Source organism: Eretmochelys imbricata, chromosome 6 (assembly GCF_965152235.1).
Source record: "Eretmochelys imbricata isolate rEreImb1 chromosome 6, rEreImb1.hap1, whole genome shotgun sequence".
Classification (NCBI taxonomy): domain Eukaryota; kingdom Metazoa; phylum Chordata; order Testudines; family Cheloniidae; genus Eretmochelys; species Eretmochelys imbricata.
The window spans coordinates 44823393-44847540 of record NC_135577.1 but is presented as its reverse complement, the minus strand read 5'-3'; the positions used below and the strand labels follow the sequence as shown (position 1 = coordinate 44847540).

The 24148-nt window shown below is 42.3% G+C and overlaps 1 protein-coding gene across 1 annotated transcript in view; it reads left to right on the top strand.

Moving 5' to 3' along the window:
- Positions 1 to 21504, top strand: part of BBOX1 (gamma-butyrobetaine hydroxylase 1) — a 60280-nt gene extending 38776 nt beyond the window's left edge. Inside the window, exons 4-7 of the mRNA XM_077818490.1 lie at positions 8990 to 9095; positions 12895 to 13091; positions 14204 to 14370; positions 20155 to 21504. Of these exons, the coding sequence (XP_077674616.1) occupies positions 8990 to 9095; positions 12895 to 13091; positions 14204 to 14370; positions 20155 to 20315 (631 nt within the window). The 3' untranslated portion in view covers positions 20316 to 21504. The remainder of the gene's footprint in view (positions 1 to 8989; positions 9096 to 12894; positions 13092 to 14203; positions 14371 to 20154) is intronic.
- The last annotated feature ends 2644 nt before the right edge of the window (positions 21505 to 24148 follow it).

Below are 24148 nucleotides of genomic sequence, written 5' to 3'. Positions count from 1 at the left end.
TTCAAAAAGATGCCTGTGAGCCAAGCTAGGCATCATTGTATTATGGCTAGTCTGGCTGAGAAAATGCCCTTATTACTTGGCCTTTGGCCCAATAAGAGCATATGAATTACTCCAGCCATCAGCACTTACTGGTGGTCAACCAGAAAAGAGTATTTTCTCTGAAACAGCTACTGGTCCGCTTTTATTGGATTGGCAAAGGAAAATGTGCTAACGGATAAAATGGAAGCAAAATAATGAGAACTATATGTTTACCTAAGGTTTTTATCCAATATGTTGGTCTCCTTCAAAAACTTGCCAGTTTCCTTAGATAACTAAATAATGTGACTACAGTAGGCAACCACTGTAGGCATGTAAAAAGATGTTATTTCCTCTGTCAAATATAATATTTACAGTGGCCGAACTTAAAAAGTTTCTTTTATTTTGAAAGACTCCACCAGTTTGAGAGAGGTTCCCTGCACTTAAAATGGGGAATAATGCTGGAGCAAGAAATTTCCGTCAAGCCAACAGAAACTTCTTAAGTGAACGCAGTGTGTGTGTAATGCTGAACATCTGTCTAGCTGAAAGTCAGACATAACATCTTTTTAAAGTGTTTTACCTATTGAGTCAATACAAAAAAAAAAAGAATATTTTTGGTGCAATACACTGAGATTGGTATCCTGTGATAGGATAGGAGCTACACTGAAGCTTTTAAAAAAAAGCTTTACTGGGTGATTTTTGGATTTCAGGTGATGTGTTTTCAGCAGGAATTTGTTGTTTTTCTTTTTGCTCACCAGCCCAGTAGGAACAGTGCTTGAGATTTTCAAAGCTCACTAGGAGAGTGAGCCTTTAATGAATTATTTAATGGGAGTTTTGTAGCTGAATCCTCTACTCAGCTTTGAAAACCACACTTAGTACTTGTAAATATTTTCTTCCCTTAAAAGCTTTTGTACTGGCAAGTGTTTCTATTCTTGGCCATTCACAAGATATCAGACTTTAAAAAAGGGGGGCAAACTCCAGCCATTTTAATCCAGCTCTCAAGCTCCTGCTGCAGAGCAGGGTCTGGGGCTTGCCCCGCTCCAGCCAGGGAGCAGGGTCAGGGGCTGCTCTACACAGCTCCCGGAAGCAGCGGCATGGTGCCCCTCCAGCTCCTATGCAAAGGGATAGCCAGGGGGCTCTGCTCTGCACACTGCCCACGCCCCAAGAGCCGCCCCCACATCTCCCATTGGCCATGGTTTCCAGCCAATGGGAGTTGCAGAGGCTGTGCCTGCAGACAGGGCAGCATGCAGAGCTGCCTGGCTGCGCCTCCGCATAGGAGCCAGAGAAGGGACATGCCGTTGCTTCCGGGAGCCACTTGAGGTAAGCGTGGTTCCAGTCAAGCTAAATTGTCTGGATAGGGAATGAGGCTAGAACAGGGGTGGGCAAACTCTGGCCCACGGGACATGTCCGGCCTGTCAGACCTTTTAATCTGTCCAGGGAGCGGGGTTGGGGGCTTGCCCCGCTCTGCGCATGCCGTAGCTCAGAACAGCTCCTGGAAGCAGCAGCATGTCCCCTCTCTGGCTCCAACATGTAGGGGCAGCCAGGGGGCTCCATGTGCTGCCCCCACCCCAAGCTCCAAACCTGCAGCTCCCATTGGCCGGGAACCATGGCCAATGGGAGCTGCAGGGGCAGCACCTGCAGATGAGGCAGCGCACAGAGCCGCCTGACTGGCACTGGACCTCCGCATAGGAGCCAGAGAGGGGACATGCCACTACTTCCAGGAGCTGCTTGAGGTAAGCGCCGCCTGGAGCCTGCACCCCGATCCCACTGCTGCCCTTCAAACCCCTCAGTCCCAGCCTGGAGCACCCTCCTGCAGCCCAAATCCCTCATCCCCAGAGCAGCCCGCACCCCCCAGTCCCCCACATACCAACCTCTGCCCCAACCTGGAGTCCCCTCCCACACTCTGAACCCCTCAGCCCCTGTCCAAAGCTCCCTCCCCTGCACCCCACCACCCTTCCCCAGCCCAGAGCCCCCTCCTGCACCCTGAACTCCTCATTTCTGGCTCCATCACAGAGCCCGCACCCCCAGCTGGAGCCCTCACCCCCTCCCACAACCCACCCCCTAATTTTGTGAGCATTCATGGTCCGCCATACAATTTCCATACCTTGATGTGGCCCTCAGGCCAAAAAGTTTGTCCACCCCTGGGCTAGAACATGTTTTAAATATAATTTTAACACAGATTTAGTTTCTGTAGATGGCTTTATGCCCACGCAGATCCCATTACAGGATCAGGGCCACAGTGTGGCCCAGTGCACAACAGCTGACAAGATCATGTTAGGAACCACTTTATCATTAACAGTAGTTAAAGCAAGCTTATAGCTCAGTGTTGACTAAAACCTTTGTCCTGTGTGTATCCTTATGTATCAGGTTTCTCAGCAATTAACATTTCAGAGAAAGGGAAAAGGTTTGTAAATTACCTCACTTCTCCAAAACTCATTTTGTTAGCAGGATATAGAAAGACAATTTCAACTGTGCCACGTTTCCAACTTGACTAGTCGTTCAACGTTTAAAAGAAAGTACGGGAATATTTTTTATTGTTTAAAATCTTAGTCAAAGCATTTGAAAATTGGCATGTTCACTATAGGATATTTGCTACATAAATGAAAATGTAAAGTTGGTGTACAGCTTAGCATCTCAGAGTGAAATCTCATGAGCTTTCTAGGTATGAAAGGCAAATTTTAAATCAGGAGACTAGCTTTTCATAGTATTTGGCCTTTGGGTGCAAATAAAAACAAATCAATAACATGATGGAATCAAAAGCCTGTGTACAGAATGGCACTGAGAAAATATTATTTTACTCTCTCGTGCCAAAGGAGAGCAGCTTATTATAAAAGGGAACATGTGCATAAAAGGGTATATACACTAATAGAGCTGTGAGCGCTTGTGGAAAAAATCTGTTGAACAGATATTCTTTTTTTTAAACAGATTGCCAAACTTGCAAGCATAGAAACTAATAATAAACACTACAGACAGCTTGTTATGATAGATAGATTGAGCTGCTTTAGACTCTCACTATAAGGCAAGTTTCCCAATCCGTTAATCATTTTCATGGGTCTTCTCTGAACCCTCTCTCTGAACATGGCCTAATTGTTTTAGTTCAGAGCCAGAAACCCTTTGGTCAACTGTACTCATCCTCTCTAAATCTCTGTTTTCTCATCTCTGAATCAGAGATAATAATACAGTAGTTAACTCTCTCACAGAGATGTGAGAACTCATTTGTTAATATTGTCCAGTGCTCTGAAAATGTAAAACGTGAATACGTACTAAATGTTACTGTTATGAAAATAAGGAATACATTTACAGTTTAATTGCACCTGCAAACAACGTGTTCACACAGAGGTAATTACCTGCATACATGAAGTCTGATGCAAAGCACGCTGACGTCATTAGAAAGACTCCTGTTGATTTCACGTGGCTTTGGATCGGGTAATGGTTACCATTTTCTGCATGCATCTTCACAGTTTGCAGACATAGTGGAGCCACTGTGTTTTGAACATTTATCCCTGTATGAATACATTCTTTTGTCTTGTTTAGGAGATAGTTTAGCCTCAGACACTGAAAACAGAAATTTGGGCAGATGTTGGCTGAACCTCATTTCCTCTCTCAACTGATCCTCTTCATTTCTGACATTCAAGTAACTGCACTCTCTCGCTCTCACCCACCCACACATATTATATTTAAGGTGACACCATCTTCCTGAGTGTCACTCAGCTGCCCTCTTGTTGTAGTTAGCTATTAGTGGTTTCATCCCTAACTGAATGTCCAGTAATTTTGAGGGTGTAACTAGCCAGATCTTTAAAAAAGAGGTTTTGCTAATGGATTTTGTCATAAATCATGGATGAAATCCACCCTGCGCAGAGAAGGGCCAGCACAAAGCTTATGCACCACTTAAATCCCACTAAAACCCTAAACTTAATGTTTAAGTAAGACTTAAGAGGTGCATAAGCTTTGGCACTGGTGTAACTGCTGCTGGAATACTGTCCAGTTTGGTATCCACAGTTAAAAAAGGTTGATAAACAACAGGGTTCAGAGAAGAGCCACCAGAATGATTAAAGGATTAGAAAACATGCCTTGTAGTGATAGACCAAAGAAGCTCAATCTATTTAACTTAACAAAGAGAAGGTTAAGGGATAACTTGATCACAGTCTATAACAGTGGTGGGCAACCTGCGGCCCATGGGCCACATATGGCCCATCAGGGTAATTCGCTGGCAGGCCGCAAGACAGTTTGTTTACATTGACTGTCTGCAGGCATGGCTGCCCACAGCTCCCAGTAGCCGCGGTTCGCCATTCCCAGCCAATTGGAGCTGTGGGAAGCGGCATGGGCCACAGGGACATGCTGGCTGCCACTTCACGCAGCTCCAATTGGCCGGGAACGGCGAACCATGGCCACTGGGAGCTGTGGGCAGCCATGCCTGCGGATGGTCAATGTAAACAAACTGTCTCACGGCCTGCGAGCGATTACTCTGACAGGCTGCGTTCAGCCCACACGCCGCAGATTGCCCACCACTGGTCTATAAGTACCTAGTAGGGGAACAAATATTTGTTAATGGGCTCTACAATCTAGAAGAGAAAGATATAACATGATCCAGCATATGGAGGTTGAAGCTAGACAAATTCAGACTGGAAATAAGGTGTAAATTTTTTAACCGTGGGCATAATTAACCATTAGAACAATTTACCCAGGGTTCTGGTGGATTGTCCATCACTGGCAATTTTTAAATCAAGATTGGATGGTTTTATAAAAGAACTTCTCTAGTTCATAAGGAGTTATTTTGCAGAAGTTTTATGGCCTGTGTTATACAGAAGGTCAGACTAGATCGGAGTAGGCAACCTATGGCACGCGTGCTAAAGGCAGCACGCGAGCTGATTTTCAATGGCACTCACACTGCCCGGGTCCGGGGGGCTCTGCATTTTAATTTAATTTTAAATGAAGCTTCTTAAACATTTAAAAAACCTGATTTACTTTACATACAACAATAGTTTAGTTATATATTATAGACTTATAGAAAGAGACCTTCTAAAAACATTCAAATGTATTACTGGCACATGAAACCTTAAATTAGAGTGAATAAATGAAGACTCGGCACACCACTTCTGAAAGCTTACCAACCCCTGGACTAGATGATCACAATGATCCCTGCTGTCCTTGGAATCTATGAATATATGCATAGGTCTTGCACTGGCCCTCTGCACAGTGGCGAAATTCACCCATAAGAAATTATCATCATCATTTGTAAAATCTGAAAAATAGCTTTAAGTGTTTTAATACGGGTTCCTATGAAGTAAATGCATAGTAAATATTTAAGGAAACAGGTTAATGCATATGAATACAGTTATGTAGCTATTATGTTCAAGATTTTTATAACAATTTTTGCCTGTTTTCAGATTTTTGTATTCATTGTTATGTCAAAGCTAACAACATTTTCAAAAGTGTTTATAGGTTGACCAGACAGTAAATGTGAAAAATTGGTGTGGGGGTAATAGGAGCCTATATAAGAAAAAGACCCAAAAATCGTGACTGTCCCTATAAAGTCGGGACATCTGGTCACCCTAAGTGTTTATAAGGGAAAAGTCTCATTGTTTTGATGTCATTTGTAATTGGAATTCATTTAAAAGATCATAGAATAGAGGGAGACTTAATATTCAATTACACTTACTCATTTCTCCCCTGATGATTTTTTGGCTACATTTAGCATCTTTCCCCCCAGTTTTAATGCGTTTTACTTTGAGACACGAATTATTAGGAAATTTCAGCATCTGGTGGTGGCATTTCCATATGCAGACCAAGTAAACATTTTTTTAGTAAGAACCTATTGAACCTGCAGTTCTTAGTAAAAGACTTTAGACCCTAACAAAGAAGTTTGATTAGTGCTTATGTGCAGTGTTGAGGGTTTTTTTTAAAAAAACTATAATACAATAATAATTCATAATAATTCCTTGTTATTTTAATAGCACTCAAATCCAAAGGTCTAACAAACACTGTAAACCAAACTATAAATTTCAGATTGGCAGCCTTGCTAAATTAATATGCCAGCCAGTTTGCAGATTCTCCCAATAACAGAACAACGGTAAATGAAGCTCTCACAAATGGAAAAAAGAAGCACAAGTCTTTAATCTTGCACAGATGTCCTTTCGGAGCACAGAAATCATGTACATTTACTTTTATTTATTATCACTCATTTTTAAAGGTGTCCCTACCAAAATATTTAGGGTTACTGTGTGTTTTATGTCTGCATGGCAGCCACGGGCACACAGACTGGCTTTCTGGTGCATCTTCCAAACTGTTCTTTTTCTCTTCCACCTGTGCTGCTCCCTCCAAGTTCTGTGTATGTCACTATACTATACAGGGTTTCCATTCAGTCACTGATGTTCTGGATGAGTGGATCAGACAAACTGCACTCCCCAGATACTGCAGCTGTAAGGCAGAAGACGATTGGCTAAGAATGGGGGTTTCCTGCTTCAGTCAGTTGAGAAAGCTTGGACAAATAGATACGTAAGAGATTCCTGGTGTAGCTGAAACGGGACCACACCAATGCGCTGTAGGTACTTTTCAGAGTGTGCCAACATGGGGAATTAGAGCACAACACATTAGAGCACTTCACAAATTATGCCCCTTTTTGTGGTTTGCCATCATTTAGACAAGCCCATGGTCTCTCTAGTACCTCTTATAAAGCCAGAAACTCACACTGTTGTTTTCCTCTAAGTCAAATATTTTTAAAGATGTATTTGATTATGCTTTTCAATGGCCAGAGAACCCCTGCTTCATGCTGAGTTTTCCCATTTCTGATCCAAAAATATGGTATTTTTTTTGCTAAACTGGGCTTGGGTTCCAGAACCTTTTAATTATTGCGGCCTGAGTTTCAGTGTGGTTTCAGATTTCAGTGCCAATGATTCCCAGTCACAGCTAACAGGCTAGCTTCTCAGCTCAGGTGGGCTGTATGTATTGATAGGTAACACACATGATTGTTGTACCTGCACAGTGCTTGATTTTCTGCCATGCAGGCTGTGCAACTGAAGTTGGTATCTGACCTTTGTTACTGATCCATAGACCATGCCCAGCCCGTTTTGTTCTCTGTCGAGGGATCAGAGTCCTCTGCGATTACCCACTTTTTCCTCCTTTACCTCTTGCACCAGCACTCTCATCTGACAGCAACTCTCCCTGTGACTGAGTTTTAGTTTTAGCGATGTTAAGGTTTGAATTTCCTAACTTCTGTGCATTACATTTTCAAGCTGGACATTGCATTAATGTAGCTTTTTGCATTTAATCGATATTTGGCTGTAAATTAGTAACGTGATCTTTGATAGAATCTCCTTACATGAAACAAATGTTCCAGTGGATTAACTCCCATAGCACTACGTGGTTTAACAGAATGAACGTGCCTTTTTGTAAAATGTCACCGTAATTCTATCATGTATTTTTAATTCACCAGAGAGAGACATTTTCTCAGAAGCAAGAGCATTACAGTAAATTAAAGTGCTTTGGAGCCATTAAATTGCTCTGGAGCCTGCCATGACAAAGCTACCCTCAACACTAATGACAAAGGATGACATAACACTTTTTTCTTTTCTTTTTTCTTAAAATTAGTAACTATGCAAATGTGGTTGAGGTCTTCATATTTTAGAACTGAAGTCACACATGATGAATACTTACTATACCATATAATTAAATGAATTTCCCCATGACAGTTGAACACATTTGTTAATATTATTCTGGGGTTTCTTCCCAGCAATTTTATAAATCTGCCTTTAGCATTGTTTGGCATTCCTATACTTTAAAAATCCTTGTCCCAAAGCAAAAGTTTTTGTATCCAATATATAAATCATTTTGAACTGTGTTTTTGAGTTTAACCTGGGCATTTTATAAAAAATAAGCATTATCTCTATATTTCAAATGGCTTGTGTTTTGTATATTTAGTCTGCAGTAATTCACAAGGGGAAATGGGTTTTCATATTTTTCTTTTTAAATCATGTCTTCTTCAGTGATTACATGGACTGCATATGTTGACTTACACTTCCCAGACAAGTGTCTGGATCTATATTACACGTTTGCCATGAACTGTATTTAATTGTATGAACTTTGTGCAAACCAGAACATGTGGTTTTTGGCCTTAGACTTTGCTGCATGGTGTGTCATTTGAAACATATTTTGACTGCATTGCAATGTGGTGTCTGCATGTCTTTGTATTCAACCACCTTACAATATATAATTTGTTGCTGTTGTCAGCAAGACTCATGCTGATATTAGTTCATCCATCTTGAAATTTAATAAAAATGTAGAGGTAAAATAATGGGACTAGCTCTCAGAAAGTACGAAGGGAAAGGCAAAATATTATATCTTGACGTCTTTCATCCAGAGATTTTTCTTTGAAGGGAATATGGGAAAGGCCATGTCGTAAAGGGTACTCTGTATTTGACATTTTCCCTGTCATTTAAAGGCTTAAAATTCATTGAAAAAGAAATGCAACTTACAGTGCTTCTTTGTAACACAGACCAACTTGGGGAATGGAAATGGCAAAATTGAACAAAACATATGCCAAAAATTCTGTCTTCCCTTACACCTGTGCAACCCCAGTAGGTGCTAAGCTGATTTACACCAGCTGAGGTTCTGGCCTGTCCTTCCGCTGAATGTTGGCACAATACAGCCCTCAGAGCTTTTATGAGAAAAGTAAAGGCAATAGCCTCAGAGGTACAGCATTGGGGGCAACTTGTCTGGCCTACTCTACACAGACTAGCATCATTTTTGAAGTGATTGCTTCTGTTGCACAGTTGCTGAAATGGCCAGTTCAGTGCTGTGAGGGGCACTGGTGACTCATTGTTCCCTTTCTCAGTATAACAATAATTCTATATTCAGAAATTTTTAATAGCTCTTTTGTATTGAGATTTCATAGTTTCATTGTACTTCGCTGGCTTAAATGGCAGACGGCTTTAACATGTTTCCTCTTTTTTTTTTCTTCTTTCCTTTCATTGTAAAGTCCTACTTGGCAAGTGGAAGACAAATTCGATGCTAATAATGTGGCTTACACATCTGGGAAGCTCAGTTTTCACACTGATTATCCTGTTCTGTATCATCCACCTGGGGTAAGGGGAACCTACTGACTTTTCCACACAGCAAGATGGGAAATCTCATGGTTTCTTTCGTTTGGAAAAGCGACAGGTCATGTGTATGTTGAGCAAAAAAATAGATATATGTAGAATTGATGAATTTCCTGTTTTTTAAAGTTCATCAATCCGTAGGAAGAATTATGATTATCTAGTCTAAATTCCCATATAACAGGCCATAGAATTACACAGTAATTCCCACAGTGGAGGGAATTATTCTTTCCTGCTATATGAGTGAACACTATCAAACCCAATAACTTGTGGCTGAATTAGAAGCTATCTTTTTAGGAAGACATCTGGTCTTGATTTAAATATTCCAAATGATGGGGAATTCACCACTTCCTTTAGGTAGATGCTCTGACGCTTAGTCAACCTCACTGAAATTAAAAATTGCATCTTATATCCAATTTGAATTTAATTGCAGCTTCCAGCCATTGGATTTATTTAGGCAATTGTCTGCTAAATGAAAAGGTTCCCTCATACGAGATACTTTCTCTGTGGTATATATGGGCTGAGATCAAGTCACCTCATCACTTTCTCTAGAAGTTGAAAACAATTTAAAACAATATTTAAGGAAAACTTGTTCCTAACTGGTACTGAATGAGATGGCACAGGGAGGATCAAGTAAAATCAGTAGCAGTGATGTTTACTTCCATACATTGTAAGTCATTAATTTTGTTTCAACTTCTGATGTTTATAATGGGAAAAATTGCTTCTCCAGTCTGCTGGAATTCTTTGAGTCAACAAACTAGTAGATGTGGGAGAACTGGTAGATACAATTTTTTTGTACTTTCCTAAAACCTTGACAAAGTCTCTTACAAGAAGCTATTAAGCAAATTAACTAATCAGGGTGAAGGTGAAGTTCTGTGTCCTGAATTAGGAGTTGGTTAAGAGACAGAAAAGAGCAGGGATAAATAGTCAGTTTTCCATGTAGCAAAAGGTGAGCCATCGAGCTATTATAGTGCTAATGTTCTGTAAAATATTCATTAATGGTCTAGAAAAGACAGTGAACAGTAAGAAGATACAACATGATTGAAGTAAATCAAGATTACGGAAAAATGTGGGGTACTCCAGAGTGGCCTAACAAAACCAGCTGAATGGGCAGCAAGGATGGCAACTGAAATTCACTTTTGACAAATGAGAGGTAGTGCACATTGGAAGGAAACATTTTAAAATACTCATACTAGTGGGGACTAAATGAACTGTAATTACTTAGGAAAAAGGTCAGGAAGCCACTGTAGATGGCTAAGTGAAAACCTCTGTGTAATGTGCAAGTCAAAAAGAGCAAACTGCATATTAGGATGCAGTATGTTGCACAAAAATCATATTGACTATATTACAGTGCCATTATTCAGTTCAATAGGGTCCCTCGCTTTGAATGCTGTGTCCATTTCTGACCACCGTATCTGAAAAATAATGTAACAAAAACAGAAGTTCAGAGATGGGGAGAAAAAATCATTAGAGGCCTGAGAATACTTCCACGTGAAGAGAGATTGAAAAGATTAAAACTAATGGGAACTGGGCATACCTTAGGCAGCTTTGAAAACTTTATTCTAGGTGTGTGTAATTCAGAGAGGAGACAAACAGGAGAGATGATCAAGATATAAACCTGACGAGTGAGAGAAGGTAAATCGCCACTTCTGTTTACTTAAGCATAATACAAGAAACGGGATATCCTGTGAAACTGGATGGCAACAACTTTAAACTAATAACAGGAAATGCATTTTTACCCAGTTAACCTGTGGAACTCTGAGTCACCATGACAGTACAACATGATTCACATAATTCACAACAGACCTGAAAGCGAGTACCACAAAGAATGTATAACTAACAAAGATACTACAGCAAACATTTGTATCTTCAAATTTCATACTTGCAATCATCCCTCCCAACCCCACCCCACCCCAAGGCTTGAAGTAATGATTTTGTGATGAAATGAACAGGCCAGTAAGATCTATTTCTGAAGAGGTGCCAAATCTTTCACATTAATGTGCTACTTGCTGAAAATTCATTTAGATGCTGTTGGTTAATGTGGAATAGGAATAGAGTGGTAATTCATTAATAGGAAACAGATGTGCCTTAGCTCACTATCTTATCTGTGCCAAAACCACAAAATCACGTACTGCCATAAAACATTTAAAAAAAAAGAAAAGCACAACCTGTTCAATTCTAAAACCCTACTTTAAAATAAAAATTGTTTTTAAGCACATTAGAAACATATTTACCACCTAGGCTCACAATGCATGATTGTCCTAGTTTCCTAATTATTATATAGTATCTGGGTACTTTAATGTATCTAAAACAGACTATCAGAAAGTATAGCCCTAAATGGGTGGTGGTTAATTTTTAGAGGCCACCTATAAAAATATCTGAGGATTTTTCCAAATTTTTGATTTCATTCACATGATATCCTGTTAAAGATGAGTTCTAGTTTTGGTTGGAGTTTCCATCTCTCTTAACTGGAAAGCTAATGTCTCATTTTGCATCCCTTGGAGTTTTGTCATAGGGTCATTATCACTGTGGGCTAAACTGTCACAGCCCTTCCCTAGCCATGTATGCCCCTGTTTGCTCATGCACAGATTGCAGTTCTCGCCACGGTGGTGAGAGAAGAAGCTGCTTACCTAGTACTCCCTGCTGTAAGCAAATGGGTGTTCTGTCTCCTGTGCACCTCTACATTCTGTCCAGAATAGCTGGTGTGAGATATAGAGTAGGAGCAAGCTCCTCTGTGAAAAAGCTGAAGTAATGTACTCCCTCCCCAGCGCACGGAAGGAACAGGGAATGAATTGTGAGTCCCTGAATCACCTTTGTGCCTGGGCCAGTGCAGCCATACACCATCCCTTAACTAGGGCAGGTTGTAATTAGAATCTAAACTTCATTTCATTAATGGTTATGTTGATTGATTCTTCTTCTGCCTCAACAGTTACCCCTGTTTTTCTGTATAATCACTGCCATATTACATCACCCCATACTACAGGGGCAGCTAACAATACCTGAATCTGTTCCTTTCCCTCGCTTCTTTGCCTTACTTCCCATTTTCTTCAGATCTAACTCAGTTCCATTACATGGGTGCAGTCCTCTATGACTTCAGTGAAAGTTGCAAGGTCCAATTCTGTGTTTAGTTACACTGGTGTAAGCTGCAGTAAGTGGACCTGATGCTGCTCTCCTGGATGTCAATGGGAGTTTGTCATTAACTGGGAGCAACACTGAGCCCACTAGAGTTATCCCGGATTTACATTCATGCAACTGAGAGCAGAATTTGGCCCTTCAGCTCCATCTTGTCCAGTTTTTTGAGAACTCTGAACACACCATAAACAGAAGTGTATGTTTCCTGAGGGTCCATTATTGCTGTAGATATCTTAGACCTGTTGTCCTCAATAAGCCAGTGACATATACTGACATCGTTGGTGAGCACATTTTTCACACTTAATTATGTCATTTCTGCAAGTGGAAAATAATCCCCTATATTTAGAGAGGCTGTAATGACCACAGTGTGTTTTTAAAATTATATGGCAACAATAACCAGTTATACCAACCTGACTCAGGCCAGAAGAAAATTATGGAACCAGAGCTTTGTGATTTAGGCCTAATTCACCACCCTGTTACTTAAGTTTTACCCCATTGTGACGGTAGATCCAGACTGGTGTAAAACTGGGGTAATACAATGGGGCTACAGGTCCTTTTAGGATATTTTTAAATGACAGGGCAGATGAGTGAACTGATGATAATAATTAAATATCCAGGCTGTTTCTTCCTGTAATGAGGTGTTAATTTGTTACAGATTCAGTTTCTTCATTGTATAAAACAAGCAGCTACTGGAGGTGAAAGTGAAGTTGTAGATGGATTTCACGTATCCAACAAGCTGAAGGAGCAAAATCCTCAAGCCTTTCAAATCCTCTCCTCCACCCTTGTAGACTTCACGGATGTTGGGGTAGACTACTGTGATTTCACTATGCAGTCTAAGCAGAGGATTATAGAGTGAGTAATAGTCAAGGGTGTGATTATAGCTAGCAAAATCCCAGTAGTAGCTCATACCATATTGCTGGTTCACCAGGAATTAGAGTTGCACACAGTGCTGAATTTGTGCCTAGGCTTGCCAGGGCTGAGCCCCAGTACCTCTAGGCTTGGCAGTTCATAGCCCAGGCACATCTGGGCTTGCTGCATTAGTTATGAATGTAAAAAAATTGTTTGAGCCCCAGCAACTCTTTCATTACAAATTTAGTACTGGTTGCATAGCAACAATTTGTTTGAATGAAAAAGTTCTATTTGCATCTTTCATTGTTTCTCTTGCAGAAAGATGTTAGAGGGTCTGTGCCTGCCACCTTGTGGGAAAACAGTGTTTCAATTTTGTCTTTAAGTATTATGTCTTGTCAACTGAATTATGTTGTACTATAATGTGTCAGTTATTCTTTATTATTTTTATTATTGAATTTATCATGTCTCAACTTTCCCTACTCATTCTTTCCACCCTCCAGGAACTCACAGCAACCATAATAACCTTCAGTTGATATCCTTCACAGCTGCAAATAGAATTTAGGAGCAGTTGGTCTTCTATCTAAATTCTATATGAAATGTTCACCAATGCTGGGGCACTGCCATGTTTTGAAGCTCCTAGATAGAAAAATCTCTGATGTTACATAAAGGCTGTCTTGTTGTATTATCATCTTCTTTTAATCTTGTTACATGACAAGGAGGTCAGGTTAGATGTCATAATGGTCCCTTCTGGCTGTAAAAATCTATTAATCAAAACACACACACATACAGATATATAAATTGTGTGTGTGTGTGTTTTGATTTTTTATATAGACAGAATAAGGGTGGGATTTTCAAAAATACCAAAATATTTAGGAGCTCAAGTCCCTTTGATTATTAATCTTCCTAAACCCTGACCCATTGATAAACTTGGAATTAGCAGCCTGATATGCAATAATGTACAATACTTTGTCATAGCACTGCACTTCACTGTTGAACTGTACTGTAGCAACCAACAACTGAAAGGGGGTAGTGAACCTGTCCCCACCAAAACAAAAATATGCTAAAAGGTTTGAGTGGCATGATAATACATTTTTCTCTCTCTCTCTGTCTCTCAGTGTAGATTACAGAGGCCAAGTGGTTCGTATCAATTATAATAATGCAACAAGAGACACTGTTTTTGACATACCTGCTGAAAAAGTGCAGCCATTTTATGCAGCTCTGAAGGAGTTCATTGATCTATTGAACAGCCCAGAACATAAGTTTACCTACAAGATGAAACCAGGTCAGTGAATAAGTTGCTTTTGCTTATAGTAATTGGAAGATTTTTTTCATGCCTTTGCCTAAGAACAAAATCCTAACCATTTGAATATGTTAGTACAATGCTGGTATGAAAAGACAACCTTGGTCCTCTCTGAGTACCCAGCATGAAACACTTGGGGCCAGATTTGGAGAAGTCCAGAGCACTCATGACCACAGCTGAAATCAATTGGAGCTGTGCTTTGAACACGTAAAGTGCTATACAAATGCTAAATATTCTGGAAAATGAGGTCTGAGGTTGGGCATCAAAATCAGTGGACACTTTAGACAGTTTTACCCTTAATTTCTCTGTGCCTCAGTTCCCCATTTGTAAAATGGGGATAATAGCACTGCACTACCTTACAGGGTGTTATGAAGACGCATTCACTATTAGGTATGAAGCAATCAGATACTATGATGAGAGCATCATAGAAACCATGATGGAGGAAATTAATTACTCTGTCTTTGGAGCTGTGTTTAAATAGTGTGCAGTAAATAATTCATGGGGCCCAGGCTGAGTGATGAGGATAACACAAGCCGTTGAATAGCTGCCCATTAAGTGAGCACGTTCCTGCTGTGCACTGTGTGAGCAGGGGTCTTGTGGAAAAAAGTAGCATGTGATCACTTAATGAAGGACTGTTGCTGTGTCTGCACTTGGAGCTGAGAGTGTGAATCCCAGTTCCCATACACCCTGAATATAATAGTGTAGCTGTGGTAGAATGGGCAGCAGCAAGCAGTGGCACTGACTAGCCACCCTAAGCATGTACCCAGGGGGTTCCAGTCGGGTTTGTACTCAAGGTGACTAATCTGTTCCTGCCGCTCCCTTCAGTCTTTGCTACCGTGATTACCCTACTATTTTCAGTACACAAATGCAATGAGGGCTAGTACAAGTATGGCTACATGAGTTGAGAATCCCACCCGTAGTTCCAAGTATAGACGTAACCTGTATCATAATCCATACGCACAAGAGGACTGAATAAAGGCTGCATGGGTTAGCTACATTCTTGCATTTCTTAACTCTTAAACACTTGACTTTGTAACCTGAATGTTTTATAATGTAGTTAGATATGTTACACACAAAAAATACAGGCTGTTCTGAGCCTGTTGGCTGAAAATTACCCTGGTGCACAGTGCTTGGGCAAAGACATGCCATGCTAATATGTCGCGGTTGGGTTGTGCAGCAGGGCTACACATGAAGGCATCTGCTGTCCTGTGTGCTGCAGAGGGCAGCAACGTAGATGGACCAGGGGATCCATTGTTATATGTCTCTAGTGGCACTGTTGCCCCGCACACGCAGGGCGGAGGTGCTGGAGCACATGCTTTTCCAGCCCATAGGCTACAGTAATAGCTGCCAGGGGTGTGCACTGCAGACCCACACCTTGCCTCTGGGTTATGGGTGGATTTTACTTGCTAGCACCCATGCTCATCACCTGCACAAAGCCTCTGGCTTTGTGTATGTGAAGTGACTTCACCCACTAAAACCTTTTGTCCAGATTATCATATGTGGAGCCTTGATCGAGGTCGGGGGGGAGCCATGAGTGCTATCTATTTCAGCCACTTTCCCAAGATTGCTCCCCCAGCTGGAGACAGCCCCACACACGAGAACTTTATTAGCCCCTCCCCTGTGCTGGCTGTAACAGGGAATAAGGCTCTGCCCTAGCTCACTGCACCAGAGGGAATAAAGATTCACACATCTCCTGGGAGGTTGCTGTGGGCGACTCTTATCTGTGGAGCTATCTCTTTCCTCAACCTAGTTGTTTTTTTACTCATCACTCATTGTTTAAGGCACCTGCATTTGTTTCTTCCCAACAGTTCTTCATCCTTGCATGATACTTCATGCGGCTTCCTCCTCCTGCTTCTCTGAGCAAACCTTTGTGGTCCCTCTTCCTCCAGTAATCCCTTGTTGGCCCCTGAGCATCATCCTCGTGATCTTTTGTTGTCCTTCCTCTGCACGATCCCTTGTTGTACTTGCTCCCCTTGCTCCGCCTTGGCATGGTCCCTTGTGGTCCCTCTTTCTACTCCACATGATCCACATGGTCCCGTCTCCTCCTCCCCCGGCATGTGATACCTCGTGGTTCTTCCTCTTTTGCCGCGGATCCCCCGTGGTCCTTCCACTTCCTCTGCATGATCCCTCATGGTCCGTCTTTCTCATCCTCCATGCAGTCCTTCACAGTTCCTCCTCCTCTGCACAATCTCTCATGCAGCCGCCCTCCCCTCACATAGCCCTACCTGGTTACCCAGAGTCTAGGATACTGGTTACAGTCTCTTTCACTGCAGATCCTACCTCTCTTCCTCAGTCTGCTCTATTTAACAGCTTCCTAATCCTTTGTCTAACATTTCCCATCTAGGTCCTTCTCTCCCACCACACCTATGGAATCAGCCAGACTCCTGACTCCACAACAGCGGTGTAAACTTCAAAGGAATTAACATCTGCTTTATCCATTTGAGAACAGGCAGTTTTGTTTCTCTTTCTCCAGTTTCCTGCTTTATTCACTACATACCTTCCAACATGCGGCAGGAGTCCTAGAGATAACACCCTCCTTGACTATATAAACCTGATCTGGAGGATGGTGTGGATTGCACTCTCAGCAAATTTGCGGACGATACTAAACTGGGAGGAGTGGTAGATACGCTGGAGGGGAGGGATAGGATACAGAAGGACCTAGACAAATTGGAGGATTGGGCCAAAAGAAATCTGATGAGGTTCAACAAGGATAAGTGCAGGGTCCTGCACTTAGGACGGAAGAACCCAATGCACCGCTACAGATTAGGGACCGAATGGCTAGGCAGCAGTTCTGCGGAAAAGGACCTAGGGGTGACAGTGGACGAGAAGCTGGATATGAGTCAGCAGTGTGCCCTTGTTGCCAAGAAGGCCAATGGCATTTTGGGATGTATAAGTAGGGGCATAGCGAGCAGATCGAGGGACGTGATCGTCCCCCTCTATTGGACATTGGTGAGGCCTCATCTGGAGTACTGTGTCCAGTTTTGGGCCCCACACTACAAGAAGGATGTGGATAAATTGGAGAGAGTCCAGCGAAGGGCAACAAAAATGATTAGGGGTCTAGAACACATGACTTATGAGGAGAGGCTGAGGGAGCTGGGATTGTTTAGCCTGCAGAAGAGAAGAATGAGGGGGGATTTGATAGCTGCTTTCAACTACCTGAAAGGGGGTTCCAAAGAGGATGGCTCTAGACTGTTCTCAATGGTAGCAGATGACAGAACGAGGAGTAATGGCCTCAAGTTGCAGTGGGGGAGGTTTAGATTGGATATTAGGAAAAACTTTTTCACTAAGAGGGTGGTGAAACACTGGAATGCGTTGCCTAGGGAGGTGGTGGAATCTCCTTCCTTGGAAGTTTTTAAGGTCAGGCTTGACAAAGCCCTGGCTGGGATGATTTAACTGGGAATTGGTCCTGCTTCGAGCAGGGGGTTGGACTAGATGACCTTCAGGGGTCCCTTCCAACCCTGATATTCTATGATTCTATGATTCTATGATTAATTCCCAAAGCACTGAATGAGGCAGGAGTGCCTTTGGGGGAAAAAGTAGTATGTATCAGAAGCCATACGCACAAGGAGGCTGAATTAAGGCTGTACGGGCAAACTTAATTCTGACATTTCCTAACTTTTTAGTGCTCGACTTTGCAACCTTAGTAATGTTCTTTTAATGTGGTCTTTTTGGATGTCATTTTCTCATATAAAAAAAAAAAAATCTGAAAACACAGAAATTCCATCATGTAGCATCATATTGACACCTGCCTGGGTCATCAAGCAGGTTTGGAAACTTTAGATCCTCTCAGACCTCTGCCACTTGAGCTAACAGAGTTATTGATAGCAGCAGCAGGCAGAGTACGTGGATTGGGCATAGAGGGAGATAAGACACAGTTTGCAAGTAGGTTTCGTACATATTTGCTGACAGCAGAGGAATGTAGAGTCTTAGGACTCCTGGGTTCAGGTCTGCATTCTGGAGGGGATTTTGCATGGAAGGTGCTCAGACGTTGCAATGGTGGGCAGCAGTGCAAAAGCCCAAAGATAGTATGCGCTAAGTTCTTATTGACCCTTTTGCCCCATCCCCCACCAAGTCTGGCTCACCCTCTCTAGCCCCTTCCCCCAGTTCCTGCCTCCATTCCCTCTAATCCTATCCAGACCCAGGCTCCTACCTCTGTTCCCCCTGAATCACACCTGTATACCACCCAGACACCTGCACCTCTCCTCCCTAACTCCCTCTGCTGCCCCTTCCCCCAGCTCCTGTTGGCTACTGCTTCCCTGTCTGCTTCTCCCCACCCTTTGGCTCTTTCATTCCCCTCTCTTCATGTTCCCCCACACCCAAACACACGCACACCCCCACCATTCCTCACCTCGGCCTTTTAATCAGGCTGCTTCCCGCTTCTCACTGTTGGGCACCATCAGCAAGAGCATTGAGTCTACAGGACAGAAAGTCCATTGCTCTCAGTTCTGGTGCCCGCACCACAGCAGCCCAGAGCCACAATCGCTGGGAAGGTCCTGCTTAGCCCCAACTCCCAGAGATGAGGCATGCTGAGTTGTTCTTTGGGGATAGCACATGCGCAGTGCAGTCACACATGGAGCTGTATATTCAGTGCCAGCAGAACCTTTGAAGAATTTAGCTCCCAGACCATAAGAAGCTGCTTCTGAGCATGTGCAAACCAGACATGCCAAACCCTTGAAAAAAACACAGAAATTGGGCTAGTTTTTGTCCTAATTGGCTTGTGAGTTGCTTGTTGGCTAGTTTTTGGATTGTTGCTTGTTTGGCTTGTAGCCTGTTGCTTGTTGTAGCTTGTTGCTTCTGTTTTTTGATCGGCTCTCGGCAAGCAAGGACAAGGGGGAGAGAGAGTCAGGCGTGCACAGTGGGACCACCACAGTCCCAGACTGCACACCGAAGGGATCTAGTCACATAGAGTGTTGGGGGACTTAGGGATTGGCTTGTTTTGAAATGGGATTAGCTTGATTTTTGGCTTATTGTGAAAGTCGGGATGCTTATTACCGCATGAAAGTTGGCATCTGGGGTGCAAACGGCAGTTTTTCAAAGGCTCAGAACTTGGCCAAATGTGAATGGTCCCTGACTGAGGAGTGAGAGCCTCCTAGCTCCATTCTGCACTGTAGTTATCCTCTACAACAATGAATTGGGTACCCTGTACATTTCCCCCCATTCAGGTGACAGAGAAGGGTGGGGTGGGAGAGTAGAGGCTTTGCTGCATTGCCACCATTAGTGAGGTCATTTTATTTCATGTCAAATCCCTTTCTCTGTGCTGGTTGGATCCATGCAAAGTGGTTATTTCAGCCATAGGATTGTGGTACTCCTGCAGCCCCTATAATCCTAGTGATGTGGGAGGGAGTTGCAGTTTGCAGAAGATACAGTGGCTAGGGCTCTAGCCTGAGACTTGAGAGACCTGAATTCAATTCCCAGCCATAGACTTCCTGGGTGACTGGGGGTAAGTTACTTAGACCCTCTGTGTCTCAGTTCCCCATGTGTAACATGGTGATAATAGCGCGCCTCAATGCCACTGGGATGTTGAGCATCAGTATATTGATGATTATGAGGTGCTCAGTTACCCCAGGCACAGACAGATGTAAGTGATGGAATGTTGTGCTTTCTCAGAATGTTTACATTTCTCAATTGTGGGGAATGGGTTTTTTGGGGCTGCGGGTTTTAAGAGACACTCAGACAAATGCATTTAAATCACATCAATGTGTTATATATTTGAAATGATGGAAAACATGACAAAGTTGTGAAGTACATTGTTTAATATCTTCATAGGGGACATAGTAACATTTGACAACTGGCGTTTACTGCATGGCCGCCGGAGCTACCAATCAGGAGCAGAAACATCCCGTCACCTTGAAGGTGCTTATGCAGACTGGGATGTGGTAATGTCAAGACTCCGACTCCTGAGGAAGATCATTCAGAATAGCAATTAAACTTTCTTCTGGTTTAGCAATTAGCAATGCCTCGGACGGTTCATCTTTGTTTTAAAAAATACAAATGTATTGGATTTCCAACAAGCATACATTTTACAACCTTCTCTAATGTAACCTTTGAAAGACTGACCATATTTTTTGAAAGTATGCTTTGTTGAAAACAATATCTCTCATAGTATGTCTTTATTCTGCTGTCATTGTAAATGGTATTACAACTTACTGTACTAGTTTGAAACTGGTTAGTACCAATACATCACAAATAGGCCTTCCCTTCTCAGAAATCAGTCTCTCCAGGTGAGGCATCAAGAAAAGCCTTTCATGTGTCACCCATTAAGTGTTTGTAATGGACAGCAGCTTTCTGAGAATTTTATATCTATTTTCAGAGAGATAAAACCATTTTAAATATAATGACTCATTTTCTTTACCTCACCCCCAAAAAACCAACAATAGCTTTAGAATCTCCAGTGAGGTTAACAAGCAATTCTACTCTGAAAAGTGACTATTCAAAAATAGCATCTTCTTACTCAACAGATCTGCTCTTTGTGTATGGTTCAGAGCCACTCCTGCTTAATTTCACACTACCAGTTTTTTGGGTGTTTTTAGTACTTTTTATTCCAGTTAGCTCTAAAGAGTCCATACAGCTATAAGAGAGGAGATGGACTCATACCCCTCCTTATCCGTAGTAGTATTACAATACTACCTAAAGTCCAGAGATCAGACCCCTACTGTGATGCTTAGCATATACTTAGTAGAAGACTCTCCCTGTCCTGAAGAGCTTTCAGTCTGTACAGACGAAAAGTGGTTTTGGCCCCATTTTACAGCTAGGAACTGAGGCATTGAGAGATTCAGCATGAGAGTCACATGGGGGACTAGGCTCAGCATTGCAAAGGCTAACTTTTAGGCACCTTGCCACTGAGTGGAATTCACAGCCCTGAGCTAGGCACCTAGGCTCCCTATACAATAGAAGGAGAGACTTAGTTGCCTAAAGATAGGATTCACAAAAAGCAGCAGATTGAGCTAGGAGCTGCCTAAGATAGCCAGTAGGAAATGCCAACGAGAGAGATGTGGCCTAAACTCCACTCTTCAGTAGGTGATAGGTGCCTAACTCCAGGCCGAAGGGAATCCCTCCACTTGGGAGTCACAGCCATAAGCCTTTCCTGGAATTCATTGCCTAAGCCAGGTCAGCCCTTTCCCAAGAAAAACAGAGGAGGGGCCCCCTCCCACCAACACTGGTAGTCACCCGGAACATGGGAGGCTCTGGTTCAGTTCCCCCTTCTGTCTCAGATATCCATAGTGACCAACATTTCCAAAATAATTTCAGGGAAATTTGTGGTGGTGTTTAATTTGCTAATAACCCCTATCTGACTAGACACACTATATAAGTTCCCTTATATTACTTTGCTAAATAATACCATAAAAACATGTATTTTAACTTATTAATGATCTTTTTGAAGTACTGTGAACATAGCACTCTTGCTTTCTTCAGCCTCTTGTTGCTCAGGTAGAGCTGGTAACAGTACTGTTTGCAAAACAAATTCATTCTGGTGGCAAGTACACCCCTTAGTGTCTTAGTTTTGATTTCACTTCTCTGATGGGTGCAAATTTTTACACATATGCTGAAAATCCTTTCACACCCAGCACTGCTATGAGACAAAACTCAGATAGCTTTGGAAAGCAGTGGAAACTGTGGTGTCCCTGACACTGGACTTTTTAGTTCACCCGTCACAAAAAAAATCACTAGCATTGATTCTGTTTCAAATTCAAACTTCCTAGTTAACTGGGAGGTACCAAATTCATTATTGAGGCTCTCCATTTCTTCTGTGGGAATTACTGGAAAGGTCGTCAGTGTCTTCACTAGAATAGAAAACTCATGTCTGCTTCTCTTCCTGAAATCTAACACAAAGACTGTAAAATGTCTTTCTTCTCTGGGAGATTTTCCAGAAGAGCTTTCCTAGCTTCACTTTCATTCACTTCACATCAGAGTAAAAACTTTTGCTGATAGTGTCACAATGAGCACTGCATTGCATTTCTTCAGATTTCAGGAATGGTGAGGCACAAAATCCAACAATTTGTTATCCTCCACTTAGTTTTCTGGATTTAAGAAATCTACCTTTGACAATTCTTTTGTTTCTTTGAGACAGGATGGCTTTATGTATCTTCCAAAGATCTTTTGAAACAGCTGCATAATGCACAAAAACAGGTAGTCCAGTTCAGTTTGTAGATTTTCAAAAATTACTTTGAGATTTTACACCAGGATTTTTATTACCTTGGGGGAAAAAAATATGCCTTCAAAGCTGGATATTGCTGAAGTAGTCTGGTTAAACAGTGCTGCAAACTTAGCCATCGACTTAGCACATGGTTCAAAAATTTTCTGCTTTCTACACTGCAAAAATCATCAAATTCTTTCGGTATTTCTTTTCTTTTAGAGCTTCTTGAAAAGTGACCGTATACTCTAGTTACTGTATCTTCAACATCTACTACTAACATCTGTCTTCTCAAATACAGATACACTGGTCCCTATATTATACTCATTTAAATCTAGAAATCTCTCTAATACCAGTTCTTTTCTCCATTAAATACTACACTAGTAACACCAATTCTTTGCAAGGTTCATCATGGATTGCATCGATACATACCACGAAAGGCATGGAACAGATTGCATCGCCAGTTCCCTTTAAAGCATTCTCAGCAAAGGCTTGATCAATATTGTGTATTCATCTTCGAGTGCTGATCCGTCTGTGTATTCCACAGTGCGTATACATGTGTTCCAAGCGCCTGGAGCCGGAGAATTATGAAATCAGAATTCGTTGGTCCACACATGTGCCCTAGCTCACCTCATAACTCTGACCGAGGCTTTCTCTTCCTCGAAAGATTCTGAACTACCCAATGAACCATTAATTCCTCCTCCAAAACATGCCTTCCCAGACAGGAGGCCTGGACCAGCTTGGGATCAACCTCCACCTCATCACCTGCCTCAGAGCTGTTGGTACCCCATGCCATGGGGACCTCTGTCACCCTCATCCAATTCATTTTATTGGCCTTATTGGGAGCCATGTGACCCATACCATGCTGCCGTGTGCTGGGGAGCCATCTCATCCACCTGTCCGAGAGGGCAATCAGAGCTGCCTCCTAATCCAGTTGAGGAGGAGTAGGAAGACATGCTGGACCCAACAGTTCCACTAGAACCAACAAGATTGTCATCTTCATCCCCAGATGAGGTGGTGACTCTGATGTCTCCATCCTTCTGATCACTATAAGCAGTTCCAAGAACTACTTTGCAGAATTGCAGAGGAGCTGCAGATTCCTCTTAAGGAAGTTCAGGATCCTCAGCATAAGCTCCTGGACATCCTGCTATCCTCTGGTTCCAGTCAGATAGCGCTCCCTGTTAACAAAGCCATACTGGAGTAAGCTAGAGTGCTCTGGCATACCCCAGTTACTTGTGCCCCTACTCCTAAGAGGGCAGAGAAATATTACCATGTCCCAGCAAAGTGGTGGAATTTCTGTTCTCTCATCTTGCCCCAAACTCTTTAGTGGTCCATGGAGAAATCTAGGCAGCAACACCCATGATCTACTCTAACTGATAAGGGAGGCAAACATCTTGACTTATTGGAAGGGAAGGTCTTTTCTTTTTCTAGCCTTCAGTTCAGGATAGCCAATTACCAAGCACTGATGGCTAAGTACGATTTTCTGAACTATTCAGAATCTGTGGACTTTGCTGACAAGTTTCCGCAGCAGGACAGAGCTTGTTTGCAGGCTTTTATAGAGGAAGGCAAGATTGTTGCCAGGACCACTCTTCCATCAGTGGTAGATGCAGTTGAGACATCTTCAGGGGT